Raw genomic sequence first — 24,062 nt, 5'->3', positions numbered from 1 at the left:
ATGAAGCATTATTAATTAAATAAATAATGATTACCCTACTTGCACATAACCACCTGAGAAAAAGGACATTACTGGATGTACATGAAACAGTCAGGTACTCAAGCAGTTCAGTGAAGAGTTCGACACTTTAAGAAAGAATGAGTAAATAAGACTTAAATTAAAACCCACAGCTCTTCTGGTGACCTTGAACTCTATTAACATGAACACAGAGACACACAAAGGCACTTGTTTCTGGACACAGTTCATTTGCTAGCTTCAGCAAGGGCTGAAATTTAGCCCTTGACCTAGGTTGTCAGTAGGATATGACACACTATCTTTCAGGAAAACCAATCTAAGCAAACATCACAGTTTCACTACTATTTTAACGTTCAGAAAATGAGATTCTCTCTCGGAAAATAAAGCATTTACTAAAACTGTAAATAGATGACTTCCTAGATATGACATTTAATGTGTACATGAGTGAATGATTGATAAAAATAGTGACCAAAGAACACTGCATTTGCTTGGTGTACACAACTGTGCGTACATACAGGCTCACCTACTGTACTTTTCAGACATCCTCACAACCTCAGAGTGAAGAACATCAAAGCATCCCTTTGACTACAACCCTGTAAGATAATAAAATACACTTTTCCAATGACCAATGAGTACCACATAAAGAAAAATGATAAATACCAATTCTTATGCATACCTTGCACTGAAATTGTCAATTGGGATGACCCCAAGTACTTTAAAAACACATTCCTCCTTCCCTTTGATTCATGATGTGAATACTGAAACATTTGGAAAAAAAAATATCTATGTACACATTCAGTAGTTCAGATGATCAGTACAACTTCATTTGCAAGTAAATTAATAATACAAGAACAGTTTTGTCATTTTATTATTATTTTTTTTAATTTCTCATAAACATTTTATTTCTGCCAACAGCAGAACCTTGTCTCTTTGTTTCCCTGCAGACACGGGCTGCAGAGTTTGTCAGACACCACAGCATACTGCAGAAGGATCGGTGTGACCACAGGAAGAATGGTCCAGAGCCTGCTCAGCTCGGCAGGGCAAGGAGGCAGGAAGACACCAGCACAGCTCCTTACAAACCTGTGGTGGTGTGAAGAAAGAGGGGAAGCTCCACAGTGCAGGACAGGCACACCAGCTTTCTTCTGCAGAACTCAGGCCATTGCAGTGACTTGGTGCACATTAGATTGCAAGGAAGACATAGCCTGGGAGATGAGCACAGAGGGAGCTGAGAATCTGTGCAAGAGACTGGCAGGTTTACTACTGGAAAGGGACCTGGCAAAACGCAATTTTTCCCTTTTGCTCTCTGCTCCTAAGGGCCACATCTAACCCCATCCCATATTTTCAGTCTCCCCTTGTGTGTCGTAGTTCAGCCACCAACTCCAGCTCTGTTCTTCCCTTTCCCATTCATTCTAAGTCAATAAAGATTGCTGCAAATGAAAAGGCTTCGCTAGCTAACACACGATTCTCCTTCCCAGATCCAGACCCCGACCAGTGCTGCTTCCTTATCTCTCTTTGAGCCAAGCTGTGAACCACTAACGAATCCCATCCAGCTGTTCAGCTGGCCATGAGAGACACAGCACGTCCTCGCTTGCCCTTAGCCCTTTATTCCAGCTTCTATCTAGACCCTGCCAGCGTACTGCATCCCCACTGCAAAGCGTTACCAGCCAAAGGCTCCACCACCCAAACTCCATTTTTCAGACTTCCCTGACAAAACCCAGTACCAGTTATTAGAGATGCCCTAGACTGCCAGGTCTCTGACACTTACCACTGCAATGAAACATGTACCTGAGCAATCTCAACGCTAAATTATTTGTCTGAACTTTGCATTGCCTCATAAAGAAGACTCTGCTGTGAAAAGCAGAGCAAAAATTCCTCATAAAGCAATGTACAAGGCCCAGCTTGCACTGTCTATGGGCTAGAAAATCTGCATTTGCTGTGGAAAAAAAATTATCTACAAGACATACCTGATACATTACAAAACCTCAAATGTAACAGAGTATTTATAGTCATTAGAAGTTAAGTACACACACTGAATACTAAGTGCTTGGGATTGGAATGTCTCAGCACACGTAATAGCTCTGCAATTTAACTAATATTTCCCTAACAAATAGTTACAATCTTTCCAGTTATTGAGGTAGAAGGTGAGGTAGGAGCACAAAGACAGCAAAGGAAGCTGTTGGGCACTTTCATTATTTCTGCTACTATCCAGGAAAAACAACAACAAACCAAAACAGGAAAACCAAACCAAAACACAGCACTGATGTATCTCAAAACCCATCATCTCGCCACAACGTAGCCATATCACAACGTAACAGCTGCGTTAACCTGGATGTGCATAAAACCGGAAAATAACCAAATCACATATTCAAGATAATACAATAGCTGCTGAATAAAACAACTCGCTTATTTGCCTCAATCAGATAAGAAAAGAAAGGAAAGAAAAAAAAAAAAAAAGCAACATCACAACGTAAGCAGAACTTAATTTGGAGAGGAAGAGGGAGCATCGAGACAGCTACGAGCCCAAGTACTAGACCTATTTTATTATTAAAGAGCATCTAAATGTAGCCGGAAATTTACATACCACTTTGCAAACACTGTCAAAAATAAAAGAAGTCCTTTGACCTGAAAATTTTACAGTCTAAATTCAGCAAGACTAACGCATGAAGGTTAACCCTTCACAAAAGCAAGGAGAAGTGCCTGAGTGACAGGAAACGAGAGCTCGCTTTAAAAGGCAAAGTGTAAAAAGAAGAGAGGCAGGGACCTTTCCAGAAAGGGCAGGAGTTACACGTTTTATGTGGCTAAAGTTAGCGGACTGGGATGAGGGATACTGGGATGAGGGAAGGAGGGCAGGAGAACTGAAACTGAGGATTTTATGGCTGCTCCACATAGAAAGTAAAAAGACTATTTGGTGGTCATCTACTTTAGCATCCTAGAGTGGTAAAAGCATACTGAAAATACATGTATGCAATTGTGGCCGCTGCCTCCAGTCCCCTCCCCTTGTAGTCCCACAGCATCCACAGCCCCTGCACTGGGTGCTGAAGGTGCTCCCCGACTTCTCTATGGCTGCTTACAAACCTGTTGGCCATGAATTTGTTGAGCCCAGTTTTGAGTGTGCTGATACTACCTGCCTCTGCAACCTCCTGCAGCAACAGATTCCATAGCTCCATGGTGTAGAAGGACTGGTCATCTGTTTTGAAATGATCTCTTAGCAATTTCAGTGAATATCCCTGATTCTAGCACTACAGGATTCAGCAAACAGCAGCTCTGACCATGCTTCTCTGCCCGTAGGTACAAAAGGAGGGTGTGCTCCTTGGGGAAATGAAGGTTCACAGGGCCTTCAACAAATAAACCTGTAACTTACTAACTTTAACAGCAGTCTACTTGATTGCTACTGAGTTTCAAGTAATTTTTGAACTTTCTTACCCCTCTTGCTTGCTTACTTGTTTTGCTCTTCCCCTTCTGCCTCCCTCCCTCCATTTCCACTTCTGCCTTTATCTCCCTCTATCTCTGCTCCCTTCTTCCTAATCCTCCCCTAAATTACTTCTCCCCCTCCTCACGGTTGTTTGTTTCACATCTCCCCCGTGCTCTTACACATGCACACGAGGACAATCCATGGCTTAAGAGCCACACGCAGCTCACGCAGCAGTTTCAGGAGGCCTGCAAAGATGCAGCTGGGCACCTGTTACACGTGCTGCATTCTTCAAGGTACGGCAGGTTGTGCCTCCTTGATTTACAGAGCAGCGTAAAGCACTGTAAGGCTGTATAAACACATTGACTTTATTGCTCTAAGAATGTTTTACCTCTCAGGTAGGGGCCTAAGACAAGCAGCACAGCTAAAACTGTTGTGGTTTATATGCTCACCTGCTTTTGAAAGTCACTGATGCTCAAGAAGAGGCTGACCCATGGATGGCTCTCCCCATTCATTCAAGAGGAGGACTTCCACCTTTGCCACAACTGTTTCTTTCAGCATCCAGTGCAAAATTGCCTCAGCTGTCCTGATGGGCTCTCACAAGCACCTTTAACGTCTGGCACAGTCTGGCTGTCCACAGGAATGTAATATAATGCCCTTCTGCCTTGAGTGGTTTTACGTCCTTTTCCTTTCCTCACCTACAATTCATTTATCCTCTCGGTCTCACCAACGCCTCCAACCTAATTAACCTCATAAGGAGAAAGAGTGGATAGAACAAATTGGAAAAATGCTATTCTAAAGAAAGCATTAAAATTTCACTAGGGACGTAAATCCTGGGATGTAACTAAAAGACAAGCAGCTGAAGAATAAGCTGAAGGCCTGACACCAGTTACTTTCCTAGTCAGAGATCTCCTAGGTCATTCTTGTAGCTAGCACACATCTTCTTGACTGATTTCCGAGCTCATGAGCATGCTGTATGATTTGAAGTAGGAAGGAAAGTGAAGACACTGCTTTAAATCAATTGAGATCTCGAGTCAGATTCATGACATTTTGAGATTTCAGTTGGCACAGCCATTTAAAGCACTGTCTTCCCCCTCTCTCCCATTGTCCCCCAAACATAAATACTTTTATTAGAAGCCAGAGCACTACAAAACATGTTGAGGTTCCCAAACTAAGGATTACCTCAACAAAAACAAAATTAGACAATTCTTATTGATAAACAATGTACTAGGAGCTTACGGAGGACACCAGCTATAAATGCTTGCACGCACTGCCTGATGTATCTCCTTTAAAAAGGTTACCAAGACATGCAGGAAATAATGTGCAAATTGGGTATTACAACAATCAGTTTGATTGATCAGAAACTTCTGATGAAATGACCTTCTGTGGTATACTACCCTATTGATATAATTGCTTTAGAACTGTGTTATTACAACTGTGCGCTTTTTAGCGATCCTTCAAAACCATCTGCAAGAGTTAAACCCTGCTTTAATTAAATATACTGCACTTTCTCCACCATTTACAGTGCACTTCTCAGGGCAGCCTATACTTGTTCAGAATGCCAAGTAATACGCTGAAACTTTCAAGAAGTCGTCCACTTCAAAATTTCAAACATATGGCATACCCATAACAGTGATCACCTGAATTAGCACCTTCTAATTTCAGTGGAGATGCTCGAGCTGCATGTGAAACATTTTGTACAGTTATGCTGGTAGGCTTCCATGTATAAAAATTCTGAAGCTTTGCTGTTTCCTAAAAATCTGACAGGATTCTGAGGCCATACAAGAAGTATTTTCCCTCTTCTCATCAATTCATCTATTTTGAAAAGCCACCTTTAACTTCAGAATTAATTTTTAATGCTTGTGGGTCTTTTCACTCCTGTGTGCTGCTCTCTGTAGGGTACTAGGCACTGAAAGAAAGAAAGAACAACAACAACAACAAAGACCCTTCCCCCGATCTCTCCTTAATAGATGCTGGAATTAGCTTCACTGGCAAGAATCTATTGCTGAGACATCCACAGCAGAAAGAGCATGAAATATTAGCAGCCCACCTGCCACAGGAAGTACTTCTGCTCTAGCCAAGAGCATTTGCTACTGACTTTACAATTCTCAGCACCAGGTCGAGATTCTCTAGTTTCCAGCAAGGCCAGCAGCTCCAGAGGCAAGGTAAGCATGGTCCTCTCATCTCAAATAGTTATTTGCACTAATACGAAGGAAGGGGAAAATATTAATGCGCTGTTTTGGTTTACGCTCTTGGCTCTAAAAGTTGAAGCCCTTGGAAGAATCGAGCCCTCAATTCCGTGCTGATTCACAGAAATACAGAGGCAAAGAAATTTAACAGGTCTCTACGCCATTAATCGTACAGCCTCTTTAATCCAATTACTTTGTATTTTCTCTTAAACAAATGAACTGCCAAAACTTGGCCTGGGCCCAGCTCTCAAAACAGCTCAACTTCATCTTACCTGATCTATATTTTCAGCTGTGAAGACGGGGAGGAAATGGGGAGGAGATGTAAAAAAAAAAATCAAGCACTGCATCTGCTACGAGCTACAATCTGCATGCCCCGTTCTCCTTTTTTCTCCCACCTCCCATCGCAGGGAGTGCAGGTTGATAAAGAAAACAACGCTGCATGCTGGATGGTGCAGTTAAGCATACAGGTTGGTGATATATTCTCCTGGTGATGTCAATTAGCCCCTCACGCACAGAAAATATGTATTAAATGCACTGTAGTAACCATTATGCTTTCCACAAATGCCTTGGAAAGACCAACTGCGTGTTGCTGAAATTTGCAAATTGGCAAGAGAAACAAGAAAACCCCTCTGAATTCCAAAGTGTACAGTGTTTATTTTGACAGTTTCAGTTTATTTATAGTACTTGACAATACATGTTCTCCAGTTCATCTTGTAAAATAATGAAGCTAGCGTTTAGACCTCCACTGTTAAGCCTCAGAGGGGAAAATGAGCATAAACTTATTTCATTCAAATAAATGTACAGATTGGCAAGATTCTACTGTAATGACTAAATTACATCATTAATTTAGCTCAAAGTACTTTCTTTGGTGGAGAAAGCACAGCCCTTAACTTCATACGTGGTGTGCAAGTCTCCACAGATGTGCAATAATCTCTTAACCTGTTCACATGAAAAGAGGGATCCTTTTTGTTTGGTACGTTAAATACTTGCAGAGGGGTGCTGTATGGAGGACTGGGCTTTCATGCAGAGTTATAGAAGAGCACAGGCAGAGGCTGCACTATGCACGAGCTCCCCAGTAACCTTATTCCTGTGACTGGTTTGAGTGCAGGCTCTCTCCATCTCATTCCCAGAACAGCCCCCTTCCACAGCGGGGCCAAAGTTGGTGTCCTGGCAGCCTGCACCTTGGCAGAAACCACAGCGCTCTCGGCCACCAGCAGCCTGCCCCTGGTGAAACCCTCAAATGCAGAAACATCCCCTAGCACTTCATCAACGCCCCAGACCCGTCAGTTCTCCCTCTGTGGATAATTTTGTCTTTATGTAAAAGACAGGAGAGATTGGAGCCCTTTGAGCGTAAATACCCCCCGCACCACGTTTCCCATTTATGTCTATGAAGTGCCATACACATATCAGGAATATTTCTTAAAACAAAACCAGACATATCACCCGCTGCTACACACACGTATCCAACACAGGACCCAGACGTGCAGATCTGGAATACAACTGAAACAAAACCAAATTAAAGACTGCGTAGCCAAGACAAAACGCAGAATTTGTCAGATAAAATGTATCTGCAGCGTAATAAGTACAGTTGCACAGTGCCCTCCAAGGGCAGCAAAGCTGAAAGTCAAATAATAAAATTAAGTGGGATACAAGAGAGTGTGCACAGGAGGGATTTCAACCCTCTTTGTTCTTAGCAGTGCTACGATTTCACAGCCGCTCTCAAGATTCACCGGCCCGATACTTGGCATGCAGGAGCACAGCGCGCAGCTCGCCGGGGAATTGCCGAGCCGGGATGTGCCAAACAAAACCTACCACACAATCAGCCACCTCCTGCCACGGGACCCAGCAGCCTTGCTGTTAAAACGTGCCTGTTTCTTTTTTTTTTTTTTAAAAGGGAGCCAACGAAACCAGGAACATCTTCGGAAACGTGAATTCCTGCAATATTAACTAATCAATCCGCGGCAAAGGAGCTGCCCCCGCGCTGCTATTGTCTGAGCACACCAAGCAGAGGACTTCGCCTGCAGGAGCTGCTACCCCCGTAGGCTCGGAATTCACCACGTATCTAAATGCTGTTATTTTTCTGCTTTGCAAGGCAGCCCATACGCAGCTGCGGAGGATCTCTAAATTAGTTAATGCACCGCTTCAAAAGGAAGAGTTATTTCTCCAGGGATCGTGCGCCAAACAAAGGGGGGAGGGAATGGTGAACCACTGGTAGTTTGTGTGACAAAAGGTATTTTTCAGCTACACCGAGCTCTAATTACGAAGGTCCTTCCTACCCTGTGGCTGGAAAGTTCTCACTGAAAATACTTGCATTTCACAGAAACAATGAGGAGGGGGCAAGAATTAAAAATAAAGAGTGATTAAATCGCTTTTTCAAGCTGAAAATTGTCATTAAAAATGATCTGCATTTTGGTTTTTTTATTCATTTATTTTGTCTTTTTTTTTTCTTCAAGGAAGAAAAAGCAGCATTTTTGTCATTCTTACTCTAAGAATTTGTGTATTAAAAACAAAACAAACCTATTTTAATGAAATTATTTTGCAATTTTTAATTACAAAATGTAAGACCCCAAAGTTTACGCTAGAACGTGGCTATGCACAGGACGGACTATTCCAAGCATGAAAACAATTTTAAAAGCCCAATATTGTAATTTAACAGTGACGATCCATCCTTCGATAATATGCTGAAGTTGAAAGCAAAAGCTCTTAAAGCATTATTGTCACTGGATGCATTGACAAAGTACATTTGTAAAAAATTACAAGCACTGTAAAAACAAATGTGATCAAAACAAATGCTAGGCTTTCACAGTATGTAGACGAAATATATTAATTAGAATAAGATATAACTGAGTTCAAAACAGCCTTTGAGCCACACGTTTTCTGCAGACCTCTCTCTAGCCAAGAGATCCTAATTCCACATTGCGAAGTCCTGAAAACTATGAATATTATAGCGGAGAGCACTTCTCCCCACCATCTATACCGAGACATATATTTATTAAGTGCTGACAGTTAACTTTCACAAGACTCTCAGGGAGATCTGGACCTTATTCTGTGAATTTACAGAAACTGGGCTGAAGGAGCCAGGAAACACAACTGCATTTTATTATTATTTAAATAATGAATCCGTGATAGCATTTCACTCCGAAGCGAGGGTAAGCCTTGCAGGCAAATGTCTCCTTCAGTAAAGATTTGAAAATTATTTTTGTTTAAGTAACAGCTGGTCTTGCCTATGTGGACTTAAATGAGCCATGTGGAGACAAACTTGTTTCAGTTTGGGTAAGAAAGATTAAAAACATTAATTCTAGTTAATATCCATTTTGGTCCCTCTACACAGATGGGAAAAATAACATTAAATTACCATGCTTACATACAGTCAATACCAGACACCCAATAAAGCACAAATTCAAAGCCCTGCTCATAACACAACCGATGCTCACAGTTCGAGCAGAACAGCTCAGCTGCAAGTTAGCTCGAAACAAAGGAGATTTACATTCATTTCTCCACTTTGCCACAGACTTCCTGTGTGACCTTGGACAAGTCGCTCGGTTTTGTGAGCCCTTCTGTAAAATGGGGAAAAACATTTATTTCATAACCTCACAGCAATTAGCAGATTTACTTTCAGGAAATGCTTTGATACGGAGGTCAAATAAATGACATAAAGAGTATAAGCAGTGTTTAAACTTTAATTAATTTCTGTTAAAGCTTTGGAAACCTCATCACAAGGACAGAACCAAGGCTTTGGCACAATACTCACAAGTGCTACCTACACACAGAGATAAGGTCTGCCTCCACAGCGAGGTGGAAATGCATCCTGATGCCTGCAGACAGGTGCTGGCACAGACTTCCACGACCCAACGCAAAGACACGCCACACTGCTATCACCAACACACACATAAGACCAGAGGTTCAGTGTCTCTGGGTACCTTGAGCTCTAAAACAAGAGTTGTAACTTTCTGATATAGCACAAAGTAGGAGAAGAAATCACCAGGTACCCTCTTGAAAGATTTAAGATGTCTTAAGTCCAACCAGTTATTCTCCAATTCATCTAAACCACTAACCACTGTTGGATTTGAAAGCCACATTTAACTTTCATAACTTAGTATTAATATCAGAAGTCAAGTCACCTTGCAGACAACAGAAAATTAAGGATCTCTAGAATGCTAATCTACTGGGGAAAAAAATAAAAAAAGAATTAAGAGCCATTCAGAATCAGCCAAATGCTGCACACACACTATGCCAGCTCACTGATGGGAACAGCATTAACCCCATCAGGAACACTGACAACAACATTGCAAAGTATATTAAATAAATCTTTTTTTTAGAAAATATCTCCAAGTCTGAAACTTATTTTGAAACAGCACCAGGTAAGCATTTGGGGGACAGGGGCAAGCTATGGAAAACCAGAAGCGAGGAAACTATTGAGGGGAGAGGAAGTTCTGGGATAAACTTCCCCTCATATTACCCACATGTGTGTAAAACCCACACAGCTGCTCAATCACAGGGTGTTGAGTGTGTTCTTTTTTTTTTTTTTTTTAAACAGTTGATCTGTGGGTTACACACATGAAAATACGGTCACTGCAAGCTACAAAAATAAAAATGAAACTCATTTGTTTTTAAGCTATTTTGTTTGAAATATCAAATGGTTTTCATTATTCGTAATTGCATCTTATATGTGGTGTTTTATAAGAAGAAAAAGAAAACAGTTCTTACTAAAAATCATTTACAACCTAAAGCTTTTTCTCTCAATATGCAGAGTTGCTCTGGGATGCGTTAAATATCTTGAACTCCCATTACTGCAATAAGACTGCAAGAAGAACAGCATTTTGCAGCGAGGCCAAAAATTAAAGCATGGCCAACCACAAACTGCTATCAAACACAAGGCTCTGCACAGAACACGGGGAGAACAGAAAGATGGCCAGGGCTGTAAGACCAATGGCAGGTTAAAAAAAAAAAAAAAAAAAAAAGGATGACATTTCCAAAATAACACAGGATACAGTTTCAGACACACATTTTCGAAGGTGACATCTGAGACTTTGGCACCCCTATAACGGATAGCATACAGGTAGTACCTTGTAGCATATGCAGCGCCCTCAATATTTAAGTTTTGAGGTTAATGTTGCAGAAGAGAGTAAGATAACCAAAAGGAAAAGACCATCACCCTCTCTCCAGCGACACCTGAAAAAATGTGTGGAAGCACAAATGCAGCAGAGGGATGAGGGGCTTGAGGTCAAAGTAAAGGTGAGGTTAGGAAGGAGGGAAATTGAAAGTAAGGTACAAAACTATGTATTTAATTCCTCACTCACAGCATGCTAGTAGTTGATATGAAGTGTGAGGGGGAGCAGCGATGCTGTTAGCAGGCATCCCCAGAGCAAATTCTGGCAACCTCAGACATCGTGCAGCGACTAGATTCTCTCACTTGCTCGACGTTCTCACACTCACAAACTGACTATTTCTATTTCTTTTTCCACAAGAGATGAACTTTCCCTGTAACTGCGACAGCCGAAACTCATCTCACTGTTGTGGCAATTGGCACCTGCTTACCCTTTCACAAAACAGCTGCTGCAGAAGCAAACTCCCTGTGCCTGAGTGCGCAACTCGAACCTCGTTAACCATGAGCAGAGCTGTTCTTTGCTCTCAGCACTGTCTTTATTGAAGTAGGATGGCTTCCACCCCAAGATGAGCAATACCAAAACTCCTTTGGTCACACACAGACAAAAACCTCTCCATTCATGTTTTCCTACCTATCAACATATTAAGATACAGTAACAATTACACCAGTTACGCCAGTTTCATGCGTTATCTGTAACAGTTGCCACCTTCACTGTCACTCACTGGAAGGCTGGAAGGAATGCAGGATACTTACAACTACATTAGGGGTGAGAATTAATCATCACTACCTGCACTACGAACTAATCATTACGATTACAAATATTTATAAAGACTGAAACAAGACAAACTTACTATGCAGGCCTTGAAGTGCATTATCCTCAGTTGTCAATGTGATTAATAACAAAATTCACAACCATATTCTATTTTGACAGGTAGTCTGCTAGCTCCTCTTTACCTATGAATGGTGCCAGCTGAAACAGGGACAAATCAGGGTTCTAATATTATTTACACAAACCTTCAGATGAAGCCTGCAGTCTGACATACTTGTACATAATCACAGCTTTTGGGCAGATTCACTAAATTCAGACTGCAGTCCTGGCCCCTTGATCATCCAGGCTCACTTATCGACACAGCGAGGCAGGCTCCGTGCCTTTCTGAGCCATGCTTCTGGGTTTCTTTCCCACGAACATCAGGATATGGTGGAAGGAGGAGGGGGAAGCATGCGGACTTTATCCTGACACAGAGTCAGGATGCAGACAGGACAGACGCTTCCAACCCACCAGCTGGAAGCTCTTTTAATACTCAGGCAGTCATTAATGTCACTGAAACAATATTGTCATGGCTAGAGATTTCAGAACCCATCAGTTATCTTCCAAACAGCATAAAAAAATTAATATCAGCCTAGACTTCTCCTGTACCCACATGCTCCATCCCATCCCCGCTTGAACTAATTACGATCCTCGGGCCTGGTACTGACAGAGGCTAACTCTTGTGCCAGTGCTGCCCCGCAGACTAACAGCAGCAGAAAGCTTCAATAAAAAGCTTCACGTGTGTTTGTGGGTGACAACTCAGTACTAAAGAGGCCAACTTAAATAGTTATTTATACACAGAATTTCCTTTGATTGCTGCTATTACCAACATCAAAAGGCCTCAAACCCAGTTCAGGCACAGCACGGAGATAGGAACAGAGTTGTGCTTTGGCAACAGCAGCGAACACAAACCAGTCTGAAAGCAACTTTCCTCTTGAATGAACAAGCACAACCAAGGATGTTACACTACTACTGTCTCCTCCCCGAACGCTATGAGGCTCGGGCCACTGAATCAACCTGCTAGAAGCTTTAAACAAAAGGTACACGTTTCTAAAACATCCTTAAAAAAGAGCTGCTCTATAAAGGGCAGCCGAACAACCCCACTTGTTATTTCATCAGCTAACATGCATGCTTCTGTAGGGCACCCACCGAGTGACAAATTCACGCTTCTCTTTCACCGTAAGTTACTGGTTAAATCACAACTCTGAGCTAAAAAGCTCGTAGCATTTTACTATTTTCTGCTTCCTTAGCAGGACTTTAATTTATATCAGATCAGTGCAGTCAGGCATTAGACTTAGAAACCAGGAAAAAAAAAAAAATCAAGAAGAGAGTTTTTACACTCTTCTTTATAAGCCAGTTTCAGAAACATACACACAAAGCAGTCTGACAGATAAAAATGCAATTGTTAGAAAACAAAACCCAAACAACCCCCAAGCAGACAGAAAACACGTATCAACACACGCATAACAATCTCTGGAGGTGTCACCCCCCCCACCTGGAAACTATTTAATATCATCCAAGCATTCCCAAAAGCACCGTCAGCTACGCAGCCGTTCCTCTGCTCGATCCAGAACCTCCAAGGACAACTACAACAAGCACAAGCACACTTCAGCCCCTCTCCTTCCCCCGCCCTCCCCGGGGACGGCATCGGCACCAACCTGCAGTTGGGAGGTGGATCTAAGGTGATGTCAGCCAATTCCTTCTGAATCCTGTGGCAATAAAAGCGAGAAGGAACAAAGGTAAGTCGCTGTGCGGGGCAGCAGTTAACACATACGCCTTACAGACATACCGCCGCAGTACGTTTGCAACACCACGTACGAGAGAGGTGCTCGGTTATAGCCTCCCACTGGCCCACTCACACCAAGCAGGACAGACAGCCTGGTGCAGGGACAGGAAAGCAGGCAGGCATCGTGTGCTGAGCCCAGACAGGAGCACTGCTGCACACTCGCACGGAGATGCCAGCCACACAGGGCTTTTCCACAAAGACTCTCCCCTTTACTCTGCTGGCCAGGTTGAAAGTGAAGGGGACCCTCTGCAAATATGACGCACCAAGTGCTATGAGGAAACCGTAGTCTGAGAAGGAAATTTGTCTTGCTGGATTGCAAGCAGCAGTCATCGCCAAGTTGGCTTCCCCCGGCTCCCTGCCACCCCCGAGAACAAACAGCAGCCCCACGGGATTGAGTAGCTGCGCCATTCCCAAGGACGCCTAAAGGAAAGGGAACATCCACTTCCAAGGCTCCTGCACATTCCTGCCACCTTCAGTTCTCCCTCTTCCACACCACATCCCCGAGTCCCTCCCCTCAGGACTCCAGGCGCTCCCTCTCATCGCCAGCCTCAGACAACACCCTGCCCTCCCTGCCCAGACTATTCCGGGCTCACACAGCAGCACGCTGCTTTTGCCACAAGATGCCCAACCAGCTATCATCCCTTTCCCTGGGGTCCCATTACTGTCACTCAAGCTTCCCCTCCAGATCTCCCCACCCTCTCCCCTCCTTTAAACTCAGCCAGCATCTTCGGCCTCTCTTCCACTTGTCATACACGCGAACCACAACCTTTTCATACCAGGCAGTTTACAGTCAGCAGGCTTGTAAAACTCTCTTCTTTTTTTAAAATAGTTAAGGGCACGACACGTAAACACCGCTTGCTACTATCTCTGAGCTTGCCATGGAAACATGCTGAGCGGGGATCTGGAATAACCGCACTGCCTTAACTCCACAAAGCCACAGAGAACTTAGCTGTGACGACAGGGCATTTGCATAAAACCCCAGCCACTTTTGACACCTAGAGACATAACCTCTCTGTGCTGCTTGGCAAGGCGTTTCAGAGAGCTGGTTTATTATTCTTACTGAAGTGCTCTAAGTTAGCTCGCAAACTTCCATTTGTTGGCTGAGCTCTCTGGTGCAGGACACTGCTGAATTCAGGTGAAAGAGAGAATAAATAAGAAAGGGCAACAGCTTTTTTTTTTTTTTTCTTTTTTTTTTCTTTTTTTTAAACCAAATGGCTCCAAGAGTCTGTCCAGATGAAGAAAATTGACTGACGTAGCTGTTCTGGAATTACTACTCTATGCAGGCATCTCTCTCCCATATAGATATTATTCTGGAATAAAAACGATTTCATTCTCAAAGAAAAAAACAACAACCGACCAAAGAAAAAACCCACTCTGTCCTGTAAGCAAAAACTATTTTAGAGTAGAACATCCACAAGTGGACCCACGGTGGATTATTTCTTTTAGTCAATGTCGAGCCATACACAGAAAATTCAATATAAGTGATGAACAAACAGAAAAGCAGTAATATGTATGGTGGGAAAGGTTTGGGTTATATTACACCACTCACACTTCAGTGTGAGTGGTGTAATACGGCCCCAAATCTTCCTTTCATCAGGCAAACTCAAAACTCCTCACAAACATTAATTAATCCTCAAAGCAGCGCTGGAAAGAAAAAAGCCATTATACATCCATCCCAATACGCAGAGAGGGAAATTGACGTTGAAATTTAATGCTTTACCCAGGACCACATAGTTTCCAGTGGCAGAGAAGGAATGAAGGCCCTACATACCAATCCCACATCCCTATAGCTGATGCTAATAAGGAGAAGGGAAGAGACAGCAGAAATAATTGAGGGGCAGAAAAACAGCCCGGAGGAAGAAGAGACAGGAAAATATGTGGGATAGAATGGAGGGAGAAGCAGGAAGAGAGACCAGAGAGCAGTGAAGTTGGGCACACACCACTGCACAGAGGCACTGGAAAAGTGAGACAATGGCAGCTTCGCACGGGAAGGCTGTGAGTAAGCGAGAGAGGAGGAATGGGAGCAACAAGAGATCAGCAGGGGAACAGAGCAAAATGAAACGAGGAAGGAGAGAGGATGCAGTGAATTGGTCAGAAAACTGACTGCAGCCTCACCTCTTGGCACTGGTAGATAGCAGCTTAGAGTTTTTACTCATGCTGACTTTGCTTTCCTTCTTCTTAGGTGTGCTTGTCTCTTTCTCTGTCTGTTGGTTGGAGGATGAAGATGAGGAGGAGCTGGTGCTGGCCCTCGAATCGTCATCCGACATAGCGACCCCCCCACCACACACCCCAACCTGGAGAGGAGACACCACGGGGCACGGGGAACAAACAGTGAACACAAACACACACAGAGAAAGGCAGCTGACAATCTCGCTCTGTGTTTGGGCCATGCTCCCTTTAAAGGGTCCCCGTGTCTCCCTCTCCTCCTCTCAGGCCCTACAGCCAGGCGGGAGGAGCAGCAGCCCCCCCTGCGCTACTAATGCCACGGGGAAGGGAGAAAGGGACTTTTAAAGCTTCCTCTCGGAAAGCAAGTGCGAAATGAGAGAAGGGACTGGAACAAGGACGACTGCAAGGATCAGGGAAGCTCTTGCAGCAGTTCCTTGTAATCTCCCCCAAACCGCACGAGCGAGAGGAGCCATCGCCACCCAGCCTAGGGGTGCAGGGGATAAAAATGGCACCGCTCGGGCTCCCTGGAGGCCGGTGGGGAGGGACGGGCCGGGGGGTGACCATTGCCAGCGCCCTAATGGAAGTGGGGCATCACTGGCAACAGGGGGAGACCCCGACGGGGGGTCCCTGAGCTGCGGCGGGGGGAAACCCGCACCCACTGGGTGGAAAGGTATGGGGAGGGGGGCAAAGGGGACAGCACACGGGAGGGTTTGGGGACCCCGGGGGGCCCCATGAGGCCCACCACGCTGTGGGGCAGGGGGCAGGAGGGGAGAAAAAGGGCCATGGCCTAGCAGGGTGCGAAACAAGGGCTCGGGGAGCAGCGGGGTGCCGGGGGGGGGGGGCACCCCGGCTCCGTGCGGGCACCGGGGGGGCGCGGGGCTGGAGGCAGCGCCCGGCCCCGGGGGGCGAGAAGCGGACACGGGGGACACGGGGGGGACACGGGGGGGGCACGGGACACGGGGGGGCACAGCCCGGCGGGGCTGGGGGGCTGCGGAAGGGGCGCGGGGAGGATCGGGGGCCGGCGCAGGGCCGCCCCCCTCCCGCTGCCCCCGGCGCCCCGGGGAGCCCCCGGGCAGCCCCCCCGGGGTCTGGGGAGCGGGGGGGGCTCGTCCGTGCTCCCCCTGCAGCGGGGGGCCGGGGGGACAGCGGTACCTGCCAGCCCCCGGCGCGCCCCCCCTGCCCCGCCGCCTGCCGCCCCATCGGCGGTCCGCGGCCGGCCCTGCCCCTCGCCCCTGCCCCCGGGGCCGGCGGGGAGGGCGGCGGGGGGCGCCCCGTCCCCGTACCTCTGCCTTTGTGTCTGGCTGCTCCTCCTCGGTGCGGCTGGGCCTGGCCACTCGTGTCTCTCTCGCTGGGAGAGAAGCGGAAGTGCTGCAACAGCAACTATTAAACAGGCAATGGCTTCCCTGCCTGCCTCCCCCACCGCCGAGCCGGGCCGGGGGGGCGGCGGGCACGGGGCGACAGCCTGCGGGGCCTCCAGCCCAAGGGGGTCCCGGGGGGAGGTCGGGGGGAGCCCCGGCTGCGGGGCTGCGGGGGGAGCCCGGCGGACACGGCACCCCCCTGCCTCCGGGGGGACTGGGGGAGGAAGGGAGGCGATCGGAGGGGGCTGAGCTGTTAATGGGGACCCCCTCTGGAAAGTCATCTGCGAAGGTGTCAAGTCCTGGGGGGGGTGGGGGATAATCGCCCTCCCCCGCTCCGGTTTGCGCTTCCATGCTGAGTGCCCCAAAGGGACGAGGTCGAGGCAGGTGGCTGGGAGAGGGGAAGGCTCCCAGGGCTGCTTTTTTTTTTAAGGCGGAGAGGGGGCTGTTAGGCTCGTGGGGGGGCTTTGGGCTTTCCCCCCTGTCCTCAGAACTGTTTCAGCCCCGAGGCTTCTCCCCTGCCTCACCTGCTTTGTCCCTCCAGCAGCACCAGTAACTTCTCACCTGTCTCAGTTGGAAAGCAATAAGAAAAGAAAAAAAAAAAAACAACAAAAACCACCAAACCCCAACCAACCAACCAAAAAAAAAAAGACAGCCCAGCCCAAACCCCAGCCAGCCAAAAGGATCCCCCGGCGGCTCTCCCGTCTCTCACCTGTTCCAGCCCCAAAGCAGCAGCTGTGTCTCCCCTTCCCTCCCCGGCTCGGCCCCCCCGGTAGCAGCAGCAGCAGCAGCAGCAGCAGCAGCAGTTCCCTCTCGCCCTCGCCCGGAGTTCAGGATTCCATTGTCCCCCACGCTGCGCCCGCTGACATCACTGACACACAAAGAAGGGGCACTTCGTGATGTCATCAACGCATGCTGGGAGAGGAAGCAAAATCCTGGGCTCGGGGCTTGGCAGCGACAGCGAGAAAAAGCCCCCTCACTTTGCCAAAAGGTAAAAGTATTAGGGATATATATATATATATATATTTATATATATATTTTTCCCCGAGTCCCCTAGTGGGGAGCCTGTCTGTGCGGAAGGCGCAGCGGCATTCAGCCGGCTGGGGTGCTGTTGTATTGTATTTCCGAGGCTTTTTACTCTTCTCCCCCAAAATGTTGGCCGTCCATCCCCCGCTCTCTGCCCCTGGGATGGCGGTGCCGGCCCAGTGGGCTACCACAGCTCGTCCCGGGGTTGCCCGAGCTGCTGCCGAGCGGGCCAGGGGAGCCGGCCGCCCACCGGCTGCCCCCGGGGTGAGCTTGGCTTGGTGCCGCCGCTTTCCACCGCCTGTCGAGGGATCCCGTATCGAATTGCCCGGCAAGGTTCAGCAGCCAAAAATACAATGGCTGTCACTGCCAAGCATCATAATAATTAAAAGGACTGTGTGTTTCCGTCGTTCCTCCTGCTGGAGGACCCCGGAGCGGGCTGCAGGAGCCGAGCAGGGCCAAAGGACTACATGACAAAATGGGGGGGCAAAGGGGTGCCTGGCCTCATGGCATCGTGGCGGGTGGGACAGGGATGGTACTCGTGCTGGTGGTGCTGGTGGTGGTGCTGAGGTGTGAAGCCCAGGCCGTCAGCCCACGGGTGACACCGTGGGGCCCATCACCTGGAGCTGCTGGTGGCCCCACACACCACGATGTCCATGGGGTGCCATGAGGGCCCAGCAAGGCCTGAGGCAAAGGCTTTGAGTGGGGAGAAAACCCTAAAGTTTAGGTTGGGTGATGAATGCCTGCTACTTCTTTGGGGGACACTTGGGACCTCAAGGAAAGGGATGTTTGGGCCAGCTCAAGGGGATACTGAACCTTTCCTCCAAGAGGCTGTAGCTTCACGTTTTTGTGACTAACCACAGGGGTCTGGTTGTGGCACTGGGCTTTTACCATTTCCACCCAGTAATCCTCGAGCCAGAGATGCTGGAGGGACTGCCTGAGTGGGCACAGCCTTTCCTTTGGCCACCCTTCCCTACATTTCTAGTAGTTAATCCCAAAACTATTGATACTCCCCACAAACTTGCTGCCCAGTCTCTCATGTGGTTGAACAGTGCAGGGCACACACCCCAATGGCATTGTAAGAGTCACGCTGATAAAAGAAGTAATTCCACTGCAGTTTCACACTTACTGTTGTGGTTATTTTGTTTGTTTGTTTGTCTGTTTCCTAACTGTCTTCAGTCTTTCTTACCTCTGGTATCACATATTAGGACATGGTGAATTGTCCTCCAAAAGCAGCTTGCTAGCAGAGCCAACCTATCTAGTTTCACCTATGGGAATGACACTTGTGAAGCCATGGTAATCCTTTCCTCCACTAAATGTAGAGCTTTGACATGTCTGCCCTCAACCAAGGCCTCAAAAGAATTAAAAAAAAAAAAAAAGAAAACTGGCACTGTGATAAATGAGGATGATCTGGATCACTTAGTGCCTCTTGTTGATGAAGGGGGGCCAAATTCAGCTCCTATATACTTAACAACACTTCAAGGTGTCAGCATCCTCCTAATTAGCCTGGGGGCTTTGGAGGATGCTGCTGGTGGTATGGTGGTACACACTGGGTGACAAGTGTGGGAGACAAGAGGACACAAATCAGTTGACCAGGCTTCACAAATATCACTGCTTATGGAACAGCTTTTTAAAAACAAAAACTTTTCACTTTCACTAAAACCTCCAGCCCTTTCCTGTCATCACAGGAAACCTGCACCAAAGTCAAGTGAGACAACTGATATTAATAATGAAAGCCCTCCACTTCTCGAATAGGGTGTAAGGAAAATGGAAAGGTTGTTACAAAATCTCACACACTTTTTATGTTAATAACCTTGTTAGGGGGTTATCTGCAGACCAACCTTTTCTGCACCAGATGATCCTTGGTAACCCTGTTCAAAGTAGCATGATAACCAGCACTAGTGGTTATTTACTTTGAAGTCTAACCAAAAACGCATTCTCTGAAAGCACTTACTAATGTCCTCACTTGTGCGGCTGTTACAGTGGCAACTCCCATTTTATGACTCACCTCTCCTGTGCTAGCCATGCCATATCCAGAGCCGTGGAGAGAAAGGGAGTCAAGGAGCCAACTTTTGTGCCCAGAGATATTTTTGCAGCTTGTCTTGCTCCCACACATGATTATTCTCTCAGTCTCCTGCATAGACACTGAAGACCTGGGAAAGAGGGCAGAATATGATCCCTTTTCCAGCAAATAGGTGAACCGGCTCCTCTAATCACATCTCTTTCCACCTTGGGAATTTTGAAACAGCCTCACTTGTCTGTTTCTGTTTCTTTCCTGTGAAGTGTACACACTTTATCAGGCAAGCGTTCCTTCTTATCAGTGCTTCCTCCCACTGTCTCCTTACTTTTTTTTTTTTTTTTTTTACCAAGTTGTGTGAAGGACTTGCAGAGAAAAACTGACCCAGATTATTCGCTTTCCCTGTACCCCAAGCTTTTTTAATCTATGGCGTTAGCTCACTGTAGAAACTGAATAGGATTAGTCACTTTTCCCTCTGGATTGAGTTTGGAGGAGGCTGCAAGGCTAGATGACTAGAATCAAGTTGCCTTTGGGGCTTTGAGCTTAATTCACAGCAGAAGCTAGCCAATTCAAATCAAACCGAGCCTGCTGCTGGAGGAAGGTGACTAAGATTAGTCCCTTTGTACCGTCTCAGCTCCAGATACATTTTCTGCATTATTCCTGGCTGGTCTTTCTGGGCCTGAGCCAAAGCCCCTTATATTTCCACCAATTCCGTTGAGTTTTGCATCAGGCCTTTTGTGGGGAGCAGAAAAGAAATGATCATCTGTTTGGCTCTCCTGATGCCAGCTCATTGCTAATGTCATGCCTGCAAGTGGCAGCAGGAAAGCCAGAAACATGCTGTTATCTCACACAGTCCTGTGGTGACAAACTCTGTCCTTTCTGTGTGACCCTGTGATACAAGGTCAGGTAGCAAGGAAAATCTATGACGAGGCCAGAACTCATGACACAGCTATTTGAATAAAACTAGCCAGAAACTCCGAATTACACTGAAAGAGGAAGGAACTGTATTCAAATGAGAGAAAAGGTAACAGAGAAAACGCAAATACACATTTCTGTGACATAAGGGTAGTGAATACACAGGCTCACCCTATGGTTTCCTGCTCACAACTATCTTGCTGTAACTTCGTGATGCAGCCCAACTTCCCTTGCTGTACTTTTCTCAAACAATGTGGCTTTCAGTCCTTAGAGTTACACCTTCTTCAGGTCCTTACAGAAGAATGGAAGGGTCCACAAGCAGAAAAATGCTTGTTTCCTCTACTTTTATTCCAGTGCCAAAGGAGACTTAGTTGTGGAGGGAAAAGCTTCAGGTCTCCTTGTCAGACTCCTGCTATTTGCCACTTGTTTGGTGTTTTGTTTGAGGCTAGTCCTGGGAGCTCTCTGAAGCCTTGCTGAGAGACTGTCATGTGAGCAGAAAGACTTCAGACCCATTACATGTTTTGGCCTTATAAAAATCCTGGCCAAGCTCCCATAGACTGAAGAGTGGCTGGCAATTCATTCCAAAAGCTTACACAGAGCTGCATATAACCAACCATACACATCTTCTACTGCTCCATTGCTTCTTTCATGCCTCTCCGGGAATGTGGTCTGGTTCATTTTGGTAACTGAAAAACTAAAGATGCTGAGATCAATTCAGTTTCACAGCATCATAAGAAGTTTCATGAGATTTATTTCCCAGGGTTTCTGCCTTGCTTCCAGGTGATGAGATTGAGCCTTAAAATTGCTTTACCTTGAAGATACAATGATTCACTGCTGTCTCCGTTTGCCAGATCTATAGCTAGTACTTAGGAGTTGGGACCAAGAGCTACACAATGCTTTTTCTGTTGATGTCTCTAGCAGTCACTCCATATTTCTGATACTCATTTTCCTTCCTCTAAAGGAAGAGAATGATGTTAATCGAGAGTTAGACTGAAAATGTCGAGGTGCCCATACAAACTTCACCCATAGCCACTCATTAGACTTTTCTGTCACTTCCTTTTTGAGCCTGCTGGATCTGCTTTTCTGCAGAATGCTGCTTCCCCAGTGGTCTCTCTGCTTCCTTTGGGCTTTGCAGTGGCTGGCTCTGCTTTCCTTCTCTGTCTCTGCAGTGCACAAGCTCCCCAGACTGCTGTATTCCAGACTCCTTGGCTTTTTCTCTTCTGGCACCGTGTGCTCCCCTAGTTCAGATGTTTTTCCTGTTTCTGCCTCTTTTTCAGTTTACAGAAAGTACTGCTTTATGGACCGTCATCAGCTCTCCATTTCTACATACCACTTTTCCTTGGCAGCGGTGCTCAGAACCTGAAGAAACTCAAAAAGGGGAGTTATTATAGTAAAATAAGAAGTAGATGGATTATCATCAATCAGTCCTGCCCCAGGAAGTCTCCCAGAGCATGGCATTGCTGTTGGCAAGAGTCCTGGAAGAGGTGAAAGGTGTTGGCCAACATGACCCAGACAAAAGGACTCCTGAAGACAGTGGGTCAAACAGCAGCAAATGCACTATTTTTGCCACTTTTCTCTTGCTAACTCACAGAAAATTCCAGCTTGCTATTTAAACTTGTGTTTGCTTTTTATTTGTCACTACTGAACAGCCAATGGTAATGGCCACTGCTGGACCAAGTCTCCACTTGACACTTTCCAGTAACAAATAGTTAGGCTGGGACATTCCTGGTGTGATGCCAGGTGTAGCCTGGGAAAAGCCAGTCCAGAACACTGTTTTGACAGCGTGAAGTGCAACTCCTGATGTTGTGCTTTGCCCGTACGACTGTCTTGCCTCCACAACTGTGCCAAAGATCTTTTTTTTTTTTTTTTTTTTCTGGTGTAAGCTTAACGCAGAGTGTCTCTGTCTTGTAACAGAACAGTCAAAGAGGAGAGCTGCTGGGGATGGCTTATTAAGAGCGTGTGCTCACGGTTTGCGTCTCTATCTTTGTAGGGTGCTTTGTGAAATTTAGATGAAAAGGACAGTATTTTTCACACCGTTGGCAGCATGTTACAGGTTAACCATAGACTCTGGAGATGTACTCTGGAACATCCCTTGTTCATTGTGGAGATACACACCCACAGGAAGATATACAAAAAGTTGGTCAATTGTGCTACTTAAGAATTCAGCAATAAATGGACAAAATAATTTTCCTAGTATCTGAGACAAAGGAGTTTCTCACTATATAGGTAATATTTCTCACCTACAGTCCCGTCTTTCTTCTCTTTCAAATATTTCTCAGTGTCACAGTATGTGTCACTCTGGCTCAGAGAGGTTAGCACGAGAAAATCTGCTTTGCTTGCTCGTACACTGAATTGGTAATATTCTTATTCTAGTTTATTCATTCTACTAAAAAATGAGTGATTCCCCATCTGCTTCAATTCTGTGGATTTGTAAATCCATGCGGGGAAAAAATCCACATGTCCTAACTTCTCAGAAAATGTATTTAGTGAGGATTTCAATTGACTCTTTCAACCTCTGCCTCCTCATCTAACAAAGGTTCTTCTCAACAGAGAAGGATCAGGAGAGGTGTTCAGGGCTCAGTAATTTCACTCTGTGGCTTGACTACAGTTCAAGACTTCAATGGTCTTCAACTGCAATTTTTCTCCCTAGGCCTCCTTATTATTACAGAGCCCTTCAAAAGGCAGCGATAGAATCACTCAGACTTTTACAGATCCCTGATGCTGCATTCTTGAGAAACCAGTGTATGGCACTTCTTTTCTTCTTCTCCTTCTTTTTATTTATTTATTTATTTATTTATTTTTTTGTCTGACCAGCACATGGAAACAAAGAATAGAACATGCACCTGGCTGTTAACCATTACTTAAGTGCAACGCTTAAACATTATTACATTATTTTCTCATATTTTTGAGGGAGAATGTATTTTTCGTTTCTCACATAAAGTCCATAGTTAAAACAAAAAGGTATATGCTATTAAAAGCTCCAGCGTTTGAGAGCCCTTCATTTTGAGACCTTTTAAAAGCCATTGTCTATTTTTTTCATCCTGATATAGGCCATGGTGACTCTCAGATGCCAAAGGTTATAGAGGTGTTCACAGCGTGGACTAAAATTTCACACATACTGTTTTCTTATTATCCCTTCACGATATTACCCCTAATCACGATCTCAAAAATCCCACATAGCATCTTCAAAAATTGCTTACATGGAAGTATAAGCTTAGGAAATCTAAACATTTCTGAATACCTGTAAAAGATGTTTCTTTGTTAAATAGCGT

The 24,062-nt window shown here is 45.8% G+C and overlaps 1 protein-coding gene across 3 annotated transcripts in view; it reads right to left on the bottom strand.

Annotated features, from left to right (window-relative positions):
- LOC116486582 (ubiquitin-conjugating enzyme E2 E1) overlaps positions 1–17,575 on the bottom strand; it is a 44,396-nt gene extending 26,821 nt beyond the window's left edge. Inside the window, exons 1-4 of one of the 3 annotated variants that reach the window (XM_032182921.1) lie at positions 17,548–17,575; positions 16,764–16,860; positions 15,430–15,608; positions 13,187–13,237 (exon numbers count right to left, since the gene is read on the bottom strand). In XM_032182921.1, the coding sequence (XP_032038812.1) occupies positions 13,187–13,237; positions 15,430–15,581 (203 nt within the window). In that variant the 5' untranslated portion in view covers positions 15,582–15,608; positions 16,764–16,860; positions 17,548–17,575. The remainder of the gene's footprint in view (positions 1–13,186; positions 13,238–15,429; positions 15,609–16,763; positions 16,861–17,547) is intronic. The other 2 variants (XM_032182923.1, XM_032182922.1) reach the window with 2 other exon arrangements.
- Positions 17,576–24,062: the final 6,487 nt, after the last annotated feature.

This window comes from Aythya fuligula, chromosome 2 (genome assembly GCF_009819795.1).
Source record: "Aythya fuligula isolate bAytFul2 chromosome 2, bAytFul2.pri, whole genome shotgun sequence".
Classification (NCBI taxonomy): domain Eukaryota; kingdom Metazoa; phylum Chordata; class Aves; order Anseriformes; family Anatidae; genus Aythya; species Aythya fuligula.
The sequence above is the reverse complement of the archived record's forward strand: the minus strand, read 5'-3'. Positions and strand labels throughout refer to the sequence as shown.